We start from the raw sequence: 12,760 nt of genomic DNA on the forward strand, positions 1-12,760 counted from the left end.
CGCCATTTTGGGGCTGACGGTTGCGTTTTACCAGTAGTAAGGATTCCAACTAATTATAAATACAGAATCCATATACAGACGGATATAAACAAGAATATTAAGGGCCTGTCTGATAACTGAATGTGTGTTTGTAATGGAAATATCGGATTTTGCTACTTTATCTGACAATGACGTCATTTTTAAGCTATACGAGCCTCAATCGCCAGTGGAACAGGTCCTTAGCCCGATAAATATGCAAGAGACACGACATTAAGAAAAAATCAAAACAAGAGGTCGCTCCTTAGCTGTTATACATTTGACTCATGTCTAACGGATTAAATGTCGGTTTCAGAACGAATCAAAGACGTTTTCAAACAAAGCCTACCCATTTATTGAGATCAGTGTTGGTTTACACTGCGCTAACACATCCAACTTTAAGAACAAGTAACAAATACAATGTACAATATTACCAATGTTCATTAACAGGGAAAATAAAGAATAGATTTCCATAAAACTGTTAAACTAAATTATGCGGTATATGGTAACTTTATGTAACTATCGGCCGAATACTGAAACGCCATTTCATACAAGCATCCTAAAGATAAGACCACGCTTAAACTCTATAATCCTTACTTTTGAAGTCTATAAGATTTTAAACGGAAAGTAAGCGAAGTATCTAAATTCATTTCAGTATTTGGCCGTGTCACCGTCATTTTATGAACCTGTTATTGTAGTCTACTAACGATTTCCAGAATGTTCTTAAAAGAACATTTTGGGTAAAGTGTATTTAGTAGAAGGTGTGGTTATTTACGATAAATATTTCTATCCGTCGTTTTTCTCGATTAGAGGTAGGCCGCGTGTCTGCAAATGCAGATGTCTATGGATGCCGACCTCTTCGCTATTATGGCGAATTCAGGTGCTTTATCGTTTACCACATTGTATTTGTATCCGCTTTAATAAATATTTGTTACTTAACTAGTAAGTTAATAAATTGTCGATATTCACAATCTGACGGTCACAGCTACACTTCTCTGGCAACACTGTCTAAAAGCGGCTTAATAAAGAAAATACTCTTACTCTAAAGGTTTCTTTGAATTATATTTGTAGGAAAATCTTCAAATAATTGAATTCTTCGATTCATTTCGCATTTAGGATAAAATTCAAATATACATATGAAAAAAATTAGAAAATCAATTGCAGATTAAATACGTGTGAAAATATATTATGCTTGTCGTAAACTTAATAATGGTAGGCCTATCTAAGACATAAGTACAGTCGGGGAACATCTCGGTGTACGACTTACAGAATAATTACCTATTTCCTTGCAACGAGACAAACACTGTCTTACAAATATAAATAGGAAAGATTTGTATTTTTGTACATATTGTAATAACTCAAAAACTGTGCCGATTTCAAAAAAACTTGCATCATTAAAAAGCTACGTTATCACTGAGTAACATATTTTTTTACATTTTAAAAATTAACCGTGTACTGACAAAACTCAATTATAGCTTCAAGTTGGGTCACCGTCGAATTCCCTGACTGTACTATTGTTTAAAGAAAAATGTATATATTCTTATAAACAAACAAAAGATTTACTTACGTAAAAAAGAGTAAATAAAAGAAAAAAGTCACATTGCATGAAACATTTCAAAGAAATATTTTAATTTACAAAGAGATCGTAAATACTAATCGATTACGAACACTAGATAAGCGGAACTTATTGTTCGAAACTTTAACTTAAATCAAGTTATCTTCACACACCTTATAACTTAAGTGAGCATCTCACGTAGCTATTTTATGTTATAGACATAGATATACAATCTATAGATATTTTGTCATTCCATCTATGTTTTTTTATGTACTGAAATAAATCAAAAACCACAACCGATTTGAAAAATTCTTTTATCATGAAAAAGCTACGTTATCAGTGAATAACATAGGTTATATATTTTTAATTTCACGCGGACGAAGTCGTGTGCAACAGTTAGTTATTAATGACTAAATGACTCGAAATTCGATTCAATAATAAACGTCAAATTGTTAGGAACACTTCATCTATAGTTTATATATCTACGTTTTTAGATATGTTGCGGAAACAACCTGAACCAGAAATATAAAAATCCTTGCCATATAGCGGAAAAATACCACTTCATTACGTCATATTTGACAGCTGTCAATTTTAAATTCATAGTGCGTCGACTTGCTTAGAAAAATCGATTAAAGAATCGATACGAGCTTCAAACATGAATGGAATAAATGTGAAAAATGTTTTTCGTGAGTTTTTGTAACCTTAGTGTTTAAAATAAAAAAAAAACATACAGACGAATTGAGTACCTCTTTTGGGATGTCGATCAAAAAGAGAAATATATTTTCACATTCGATTGACATTACCATAATAAGTCAATCGAAATTAAAAAAGTAACAGTTTCGTAGTTTTTGAAAATTTTGGTTAAAAGTGTCAAATATAACATTTGACCATTCTATGATTATTTTGCATACATAAGGAAGTGTACATAATAGCCAAAACACTAAAAACCATACGAATATTAGTGAAAATTTCACTTATACTCAGTTTATTCCTAAGTTTAACTTTAAGGCTGTAGGAATTTTATATTATTGGTCAGGCTATACTTCAATATATTATATACTTTACTGTCAAAGGAACTTGAAGTGAGGACGGCGAAATAAAACATAGAAGTTATATACAGAAAGACATTCCCAAATTCAATCACCAATACATAAGATATATTGCTTTTTATCGAATTACCTTAATAACCATTTATTTTTCATAATTTATTTTCCTTAATATTAAAAACAAAAAACTTCGTAATCTATGACTCGTATTTGAGTTTGTATTTCTTTGATGCTTTAACAAATATACAGTACAGATGATCCAATAAAAAATTTAGATTTAACTAAAGCGTTCGATATTGTCAATTATAATATTTTAATATACAAATATAAATAAAACACATTAAAGTACACTAATTGTACTGAATTATACCTTTTTTATAATTTAAATGCAATACATGTTAATAAAATAAACACAAGGACCAATTTTCAAGTAAAATTCGCGTGACTCCCTCAAGGGACCATCTTTGGCCCACATTTTTTTTAATACCATGAATATGTTTTTATGCAATAACTAAAAAGTAGTTTAATAGTTTACTGGATCAACTGTACTTTATAAATTCACTAAAATAAAATTAAAACATTGTTCAACTCTTATGATAGTAACTGTGTGCGATAATGAAATTTAATATAGTTATATATTTTCTTAATATGATTGATATTTCATAAAATAATAAGAGGAATGACTCAATTTTCATAGTTATGTGGATATGTCATTATACAAGTTAGGTGCATGCACCAGTTTCCGTTCTCCAGATCGATATCATCTTTTATCTCAATTTCCTTCTTAATATAGGAAAATGTATACTGTTAAAATATTTTTTTTTTAAAGGAAAACTATTCATAAGAATTTCTTTTAAAAATTAGCATGTTAATGATACGAGAATTACTTTAAAATCACTCATTTAATGTCTTTTATTTGCGAAACCACACAAACTATCTTATCCCAATCGATTAGAGTTCAAAATCGCACACAGTTTTCAATAAAACTAATTCACTTTAACTTTGCCTGTTACAAATTTAGCATATTCTTCATAAAACTTTGGGAACATTTGTATAGCGAAGTAAACTACGCTTAGATATGCTACTATCGCTAGAGTTAAGATGAGATCGAAAACTGCAGGTTTGACGCTAAAATAAAAGGAACATGTTAGAAAATATGAATTTTTCCTTATAACTAAAGGGTATGTACGCTAAAATAAAACTAAGAGCCAGAATTTTTTATATAAAAACTCTGAAACTACGACACTATAGACTGTATTACAAATTTTCATTAGATAACGGACAAATCCTTGCCAATAACAGTTAAGAAGCAAGATTACCGGTAATTGTTATCCAATAGCAAAGGCCTTCATTATTGGTTTGAATTTTAACATTTAAATAAAAGTTTTAAATTTTTTTCGAACAGCAATATTATAAATGTGAAAGTTTAGATGGATGGATGTTTGTTAGAGTTTGTAGCCTAAACGACTCAACGGATATCGATGAAATTTGGTATAGATTTAGACGATAATCTGGAAGAACACATAGACTACTCACTTTTGTTTTTTTTTAATTCACACGGACGGAGTCGCGGGCGAAAGCTAGTAATACAAAGGGGAAAGATTTCTACGTTTATATGTGTTGAAATAACTCCAAAACTACTGGTCCGATTTCAAAAATTCTTTCACCATTAAAAAGCTAAGTTATCAGTGAGTAACATAGGCTATATTTTATTAATTTGTCACAATAGTACATTATTCTACTGACCTGTAGACGTAGAGCTGCGCGGCGAGCGGCGCGTACAGCACGTACTCCGGCTCGCGCTTGTCTATGGCGTGTACGCTCAGCGTCACGTCCACGTAGCGGGACAGCGCCCGCTCCAGCGCGCCAGTCACACCTGACATACCAGTAATGTTTGTCACCTCAACTGGCATAATCCCCGGTTCACACTTGGCCAGTACAGTTGAACACCATAACTGGGATAATACCCGGTGCACACTAAACCAACACAGTTGGACAGTTGCAACGATATAGACTGTATGGAATCACTGACACCATTTAGCGTTCACACTAAGCCTGCAACGACGGATCGAGGGGGGGGGGTTAATAGGGGTCATGACCCCCCCCCCTAGCGCCAAACCTGGATCCGTTCTTGTATGCTTGGTTGCCAGTTCAGTTATTGAGCGCCACTGACCAACTGTACTAGCAAAGTGCAAACCAGGAAAAGGTGCAAGCCAAAATGTGAACGGTAATTGGCGAAATAAAACCATGCCATAAGACATTAATCGCAACAATAGAAAAGAAATAAATAGTAAAAAAAGCTGACTTGGAAAGACTGATAATTTTAAAATAATAATTGATTAAAGAGTGAAATGTAGTATCGAAGTATAACGGTTCTTGTACTGCCTACACTTCTGGATTACGGGTGTTAGTTATTTATATATACCTGTATTCGGTGGTATCGTGGTGATGATGTGCGGCGCCCGCGGCTGCGACGACAAGTACTCGTACCAGTGCTTGACTGCTGCCTCGTCTACACCCTACAGAAACAACATATTAAAAAAACGTCATATAATATCTATTACAAAACAATAAAAACCATATTAAAGAAATGATTAACAGTTTTAATTCCACGCGTACGGATTCATTCAAGTCATTTGTGTCGAAATATCTAACATTATGTATATATATTTTAATATGTTTTGTTAAATAAATATAAAAGGAAGTAAAAGTGTATAGTTACCAAAGCCTCGTCATACAAAGCTGCATCCTCATCATTGAGTTCATCCGTGAGGTTGTATATGTGCGAGGCGAGCGCGCGCGCCGTCACCACGATGTTGGACACCAGCTGCTTCAGAGACTCCTCGGAGGAGGTGTCCAGGATACTGCTGCGACCTACCTCTTTGTGACTCTGAGGAAGTTCACTTGTAGGTCAACTATAGGTACATTTACCTAAATGTTCGAATTACGGAATTCTTTCAATCATCTTACTATTAAAAATACGATGTTCGTCAGTTTGTAGTCTAAACTGAACGGATATCGATGAAATTTGGTTTATGTAGAGGATAGTCTGAAACTCCAATATGTATTATTTATTAAAGATTACATCATCCACTTGCCCTCATCCCTTACGGAGGGTCGGCACAGTATTTGCTGCTCTTCCATACATCTCTATCAGCCGTCATATCAAAATGACATGACAAACCTTGACAACCTTTTTTTTTTTTTTTTTATAACATAAGGTGGCAAACGAGCAAGCGGCCACCTCAATCCGAAGCGACCGCTGCCCATAGACATCCGCAATTGCAGATGCGTTGCCTACCCTTATCCCACGGAGGAGGAGACAGAGGACATTTCCCCTTCCTATGCATATCCTCCACCGTCAAATCCACTTCCTCTTCCCATCCTCTTCTTCTAATAAAAGGGTGGTAAAGAGAAAGGGACTAAAATTAGGCCTCCGGCACCACACTCATCAGACGAAACACGGAATTGCTTCCATTTCACGCCTGCCTTCTGTGTGGTCGTGGTATTACACCGGGCGTGCCGGCCCATTCGTGCTAAGATGTTAAAGCGGGCACTACCACTGTTACAACTTTGCTTCCTTGATGTTGGCAGCAACTTATGGTCTCTCTCCCACATTAGGGTTTTTATCCAAAATATTTATCCCCAAAAAATGGCGTGAAAATATATAGCCTAAAGCGTGACGTAAGTGTTGGGCTTTTATTTAAAAAAATAATTATTGAAAAATAAGCTGTAATTGCTGACATCTTAGGCAACAAAGTGTGTGTTTACGCTTTATTATAATAGTATAGATATGAAGCCCATACCTGCAGTGAGCTGAGCGTGAAGGCGGTCATCCTCCGGATGCTGAAGCGCTCGTGGTGCCAGGCCAGCAGCTCGTCCGCGAGGTTGATCTTCTTGTGCACGAGCGGCGCGCGCAGCCGCGCCTGCAGCGAGTGCGCGGCGCCGCCCGCGCGCGGCGGCTTCGACACGTGCAGCCTCAACCCCGCCGAAGATATAGAGTCCAGGCACAGGACGAAAGAAACATCCTGGAATTCATATATACATATATGTAATGAAAAAATATTGAAAAATGTTAAATTGCGTAAATTATAAGAATAATATAATAAGAAAATAAGTGAATATCTTTATTGCACACGAAGGATAATAGGCAATATGCATATGACGCCAAATTGTACCAAACTTTTTTTAAGTATACTTTATTACTATAAAAACATTCCTGCGAAGATTTTTTTTAATATAATGTGATTTAGTGGCAAAAATTATTAATTAAAAAGTGTCTTTTTTCAAATTCCCTCGCTAAGTATACAATAGTGTGCGTTTTAAAACGACCAATAGTGTGCGTTTTAGAACTTATTCTAAAACGCACACTATTGGTCGCAGCAAGTGGCTTATCTAATATGGCGTCGCTGTGTTGACAATACACAATTCATTTACGTTAGTTTATATAGAAATACACTCTTGAAGTATTTTACTGTAAACACGATATCAAAAACAACTTTAAAATAAGAAATTAATGAATAGAATTATTAATTACCTCTTATTTGTACCAGGAATAATAAAAATGAATCGATTTTTGACTTTTTGACCTTGAGATACTTTGTTGTTTTTTACATCGAAGTGACATCTGAGCGTGTGTTATGAATAGAATAAGACGATTGACGTCAATTGTCTCATGTCAACTCTGGTCGCGTTTTAGTCGCTCGAAAATGGGCATTCCTTCGTACCTAACTTTGCATTAATTATTTTAAATGCAAAAGTTTGGTTGGATGTTTTTTTACCACATATATCCAAAAACTGCGTAACGTAGTACAATATGCTAATAATTATTTTTTAGCAGGAACAAATTCACTGGCAAAAGTTAATCTTATATTACACAATTTCTTTTATTCAATCACAATGTTATATACTAGCTATTGCTCGCGACTATGTCCATGTGGAGTTAAAAAATAGTAAAAAACATAGCCTATGTTACTCATTGATAGCCTTTTAGTAATAAAAGAATTTTTGAAATCTGCCCAGTAGTTTTTAAATTATTTCAATACATACAAAAAACCATATAGCAAGATAGAAGAAGACCAGTAAAACAACAATAATTTGGGTAAATTTAAATTTTCCTGCAACTTACTTGTAACAAAGATGCATCGGTGGCATCCAATTGTTCTTCAAGCCATTTTTTTGTAGAGAAATAATTCAGTGAATGGCCCACAGAAGTCAGCATGAACAATAATGAAGGTCCACCTCGTACTGCCGCACTCGAATACAAACGAGAGAAGATTCTAGCTAGTTCTAGAACTGCTACTGCTCCTGATGCATTTGAATCCGCACCTTGAGCTAATTCCTGTTAAAAACAAAAAAAAAAACAACCTATAATAAAAATATATTGAATCTTAAATCTAGTAGCTTAAGTAAATAGGTTGAAATATATAGCTAGCTGTTCCCGTGCGACTTCATCCGCATAAAATTATTTTATTTTATTGTTTACATGTGTCAAATTATCAATAGCAAATGTCAAATTGACATGACATGACAAACCATGTCAATCTTGTTTCCTTGATGTTGGCAGCAACTTATGGTCTCTTTACCCCTTAAGTTTATTGGCGTGAAAATATATAGCCTAAAGCGTGACGTAAATGTAGGTCTGTTTATTAAAAAAAAGAATTATTCAAAAACATGTAATTGCTGATATCTTAGGCAACAAAGAAGTGTGTGTTTACGCTTTATTATAATATAGATATATAAATAATATAGAATATAGATAGATATAGATATCAATAGATAAGTATAGAGTATAGATAGAAGATCATAAGTGTAAGTGTGGGGCTTATTATTAAAAAATAAGCTGTGATTGCCGACCTCCTACATAACAAATATCTGTGTTTACACTTTCGTGTATTAGTATAGAAAGATAAAGTCTTACAGGTACAAGTCCTGCTGCATCATAATGTGCTGCAATCACAATAGTCTGCGCTGCCGACTTGCCCATCAGCTTGCCGTGCAGTGTCACCGGCTTCGACTCCAACTTCTGTGGAGTTGGAGCTGATACCACTGGAGACATCATTTACTAATTAATACATACAATTTAAATTCTTAATACATTATTATAAGCATTAAAATATAAGTTAATGTAATAAAAAAACGACTATTATACTAAACCCTTATTTTTGACTATGAAATTTTTTTTTATAACATAAGGTGGCAAACCGCAAGCGGCCACCTGAATCCATCGAAATGGAAAGCGACCGCTGCCCATAAACATCCGCAATTGCAGATGCGTTGCCTACCCTTAATTGACGGAGAAGGATACCCACAAAAAGACATTTCTCTTTCCTATGCGTCTCTTCCACCGTCAAATCCATTTTTCCTTCCCATCCTTTCCTCTTAGGCCTCCGGCACCACACTCATCAGACGAAACGCGGAATTGCACTTCACACCTGTGTTCTGTGTGGTCGTGGTATTACACCGGGCGAACTGACCCATTCATGCGAAGATGTTAAAACAGGGTCTACCACTGTTAAAATGTTTTTAATTTATTTGAGGAATGCTTTCTATAATGGCATAGTCAATTTTATTTGATAGCATTTCTGCCTTTATTAAATTAAACATTACTATAGTTAAGTACCATATTGCCAATGATTGGGATTACCCAAAAGGTTCGCTACCCTATGCCAATATTGTATAGTAAATAATCCAAGCAATAGTTTCACGTATAATGTCGCCATATATTTGAGAAGTATTTACTTTCTTATGGGAATTTAGTAGTAATCGGATATTTTTAAGATATTTATAAAACTCTTGCTTTTATTGTCACTTTGATAATCATTACTAATGATTTAAAAAGGAAAGGTTTATATTTTTGCATTTATTAAACAACAAAACACTGTCATAGTTTTGCCAAATAAATTGCAACAACTATATACAATCTGCTGCTCATTTGCTCTACAGTATAAAAAAAACACTTACCGATTTGATATCCATTTGAAGAGACTGTATTAAACATTGCCTCTAAAGCAGTGCCAGATTTTTCATCAGTTATAAAACTGTGCTGCAGATCGTCTAGGATTTCCTCAAACTCAGGGGACCATTTAGCAAAGTAAACAGGAGCTAACATTTCTTGTTGAACCATCGCCATTTCCAGGAGTTGGATGTGCTGGAAATACATGCCAAGATATGCGTTAATTAACAAAACACAACATACTAAAATTGTGAATATCTATAGGCAGCGATGGGCACTTGTTTCCCTCTTTATATTTAAAAAAATTGACAAGGAAGGACATAACAAAGTCCAAAGACAAAAACATGTAATAAAACAATATTATTATTAAGATTTTTTTAAACACAACACAGGCTTCAATTAATAACTTCTGTTTGTATTTTATCATAAAGTGACAATTATGCAAGCAGCCACTTAAATTTGTTGAAATAGCAAAGCTATTGTTGCCCATAGACAACAGATCAGAGAGAAATTGGACTTCTAGTACTCCAATACATACATTGACAAAAAGTAGAATTTCTTTTATACACATACATCTATATACATACATTAACTATTAAATCTTTTAATTAAAATAAAACATTTCACAGAAACCTTACCTCTTTTTGTTCATCTGTCAGTTCAGTATTATTTTTAGGCAGCACCAGCAAGAGGGCCGGAGATTTACTCCTTATTTCCACAAACTGTTCAATAGTGATGTCCTGTAGGCGAGCCACCACACAGTGTCGTGCCGTGCTCCATGACGACAGCGACCGACCCTCTAGATTGAAGCTAGCACTTCGACAACCTAATAAATACAGATAATAAGTAAAACTAACACAGTTAGGGCTATTATATCATAATTATAAAAGGCAACTTGTCAGGTGGATAGGTGGTAATAAATATGTCAAAAGTGTATGCAAAATAATTGACAAAATATGTTTTATTCATTTTATATATGTGATATCAAGCCTACTATACCAGTCAAACTATACTATTGTTAAGAATTGACAATTAAAACTATGCAGTTGAAACTGAAGTGTAGGAGGCTTAAATATTTTTAGAGTTAAGGTTTTCTTATACATAAGCTTCATTAAAATGTAAAAATAATAAACTTGTGACCTACAGAGTCATTGAATCATAAAAGATTAAGGTAATTGAGAATGTCACACAATTTTATACATATGGCTTCCTACCAATAAGAAGATTAGTTTCATGTTAAATATTGATAACTGGCAACTTCAGTAATAAGTGCTAAATTACATATTTTTATGCTAGCAACCCAATGGTGACATCAAAAAGCCATGAGTAGCTCCAATAAAATTAATGACACCATAATAAGTCTTCATAGTTGAAACAAGACCTATTTCATGCATCATTTCAATTATTAGTACACTAGGTTTCGCCCGCAACTCTGTCCGCTTGGAATTAAAAAAACAAAAGTGAATAGCCTATGTGTTCTTCCAGACTACCCCCTATATCTATGCCAAATTTCATTGAAATCCATTGAGTTGTTTAGGCTACAAACTCGACAAACGTACATCCATCCATCTAAAGTTTCAAATTTATAGTATTAGTAAGAAGTAAGATTGAAAGGTCATAAACTCATCATCAACTTGCACTTTCCCCAGGGAGGGTTGGCACAGTATGTGCTGCTCTTATATACATCTGTATCAATCTTCATCTGAATTTACTACCTTCTTAAACATATTTTCTTTCATATCAATCCATACTTTCTTGTGTTCCTTTACCTTTGTAGTCATCTATTTTCAAACTTAATACTGACTTGGTTATGTTCTCATCATTAAAAAGTTAGTCATAAATAAAAAATCGATAAAATTGACAGTATGGGGGTTATTTTTTGACATATTCTTCGATGTTTTACAATTTTCGACTGAAAGATGACCTAAATATGAATGATAAAATATATCACATAGTAAATAAGGACATCTTGACATAAGATTAGGCGGTTTACATTGGGATTAAAAATATAACCTTATTTCATAGTTCGACGATTTTTAACAAATGATAAATTATAATTGTAATTATTTTTTAAACTCACCATGGGGTAAGGAGTGAAGGTCATATTGTTGCATTCTATATACAGAAAATTCATGTGATGCTGCCACTGGATTTACTGGAGACATGATAATAAATATGGGCAGAGCAACAAGCAAATAATAGGGTAAATAGCCCCTAAATATCTCTGCAAAACCATCCGCTTCGTCCAGCCACATTGTGGAGACTAATTTTTAAATTCTTTACACAATGTTAACTTAAAAATATATAATTTTATTAAATATAATCCAATTAGATACTCTACGTGTGATAAAACGGGTCAATGACATTAGCGTGACTTGACAGAGAATGATTGTCTATGCTTTTCGTTTCGTTCTTTACTTGAAACCTGCAAAAATAAATTATTTATTATGATTGTTTTTATATTATTTTTTTAAACGAAGTTTTCTATTTTTTTGTATCTCAGGTAAACTATTTCAAATTATAATATGCAAATCTAAAACTACATTAAGAAAAACTGTTGCCACTCTGCCTGAACTCTGAGAGGCAATATGAAGGCAAGTTACGGATGACGGCTTGACGGCCATCAATGTCAACGTCAAAGTCAAAGTGAACATTGTAATGTTGGTTAGGTTTTGGAACTTTCGAAATACTAAAAATTTTATATTTAATTAGTAGTATGCTCTGAAGAACACTTATTCAAAGGCTTTTAATTTGTCGGGCCCATATTTCACTATATATGTAACAACGAACAAAAATCAGTTAATAGTTTATACTAATAATAACAAATATCCAACCGCTTTCATCAAATTAGATAGAACATCGAATTTCAAAGATTTCATCATAAAAATGATCGAATTACATTTTAAATAAGCCACCTAAATTGATGGAAAAAAATTGAACGAAAAATTTTCCAAAGTAATTTTTCATGAAAGCCTTCAGCTGGCGGCGCACATTGGGCTGAATCAAGTTGCTCCATAGACAACTTTATCTGATGTTTGAAATGTCTCTTTTTTTGCTTAAATGTGCTTTGTATCAGTAAATGCATACCTTATAACGTTATATTTATCTTGTATCGATGTTTTTGGCGCAATTAGAACGTTTTCTCTGAAAATTTGTATGGAGTCTCCCTCAAAATTGGCGATAACTCAG

General features: G+C 33.8%; 1 protein-coding gene across 1 annotated transcript; it reads right to left on the reverse strand.

The window, feature by feature from the left end:
* Window positions 1-1,450: 1,450 nt before the first annotated feature.
* Window positions 1,451-11,959, reverse strand: LOC106102462 (nicalin-1). The gene is made up of 10 exons (XM_013281951.1): window positions 11,652-11,959; window positions 10,210-10,397; window positions 9,580-9,766; window positions 8,537-8,664; window positions 7,745-7,957; window positions 6,423-6,644; window positions 5,339-5,506; window positions 5,042-5,135; window positions 4,363-4,492; window positions 1,451-3,744 (listed from the first exon to the last, which is right to left on the reverse strand). The coding sequence occupies exons 1-10, from the start codon at window positions 11,824-11,826 to the stop codon at window positions 3,603-3,605; spliced, it is 1,647 nt and encodes a 548-aa protein (XP_013137405.1). The 5' UTR covers window positions 11,827-11,959; the 3' UTR covers window positions 1,451-3,602.
* Between the last annotated feature and the right edge of the window lie 801 nt (window positions 11,960-12,760).

Source organism: Papilio polytes, unplaced genomic scaffold, assembly GCF_000836215.1.
Source record: "Papilio polytes unplaced genomic scaffold, Ppol_1.0 DF823923.1, whole genome shotgun sequence".
NCBI classification, from domain to species: domain Eukaryota; kingdom Metazoa; phylum Arthropoda; class Insecta; order Lepidoptera; family Papilionidae; genus Papilio; species Papilio polytes.

What these genes read in the sequence shown, in the direction of transcription:
- LOC106102462 (XM_013281951.1), bottom strand. Translation starts at nt 11,826, where the DNA reads ATGTGGCTGGACGAAGCGGATGGTTTTGCAGAGATATTTAGGGGCTAT. An exon ending in TCACGCTCAGCTCACTGCAG is followed by an intron (nt 5,507 to 6,422) that starts GTATGGGCTTCA and finishes GAACTTCCTCAG; the next exon opens with AGTCACAAAGAGGTAGGTCG. An exon ending in GCGCAGCTCTACGTCTACAG is followed by an intron (nt 3,745 to 4,362) that starts GTCAGTAGAATA and finishes CTTTTATTTTAG; the next exon opens with CGTCAAACCTGCAGTTTTCG.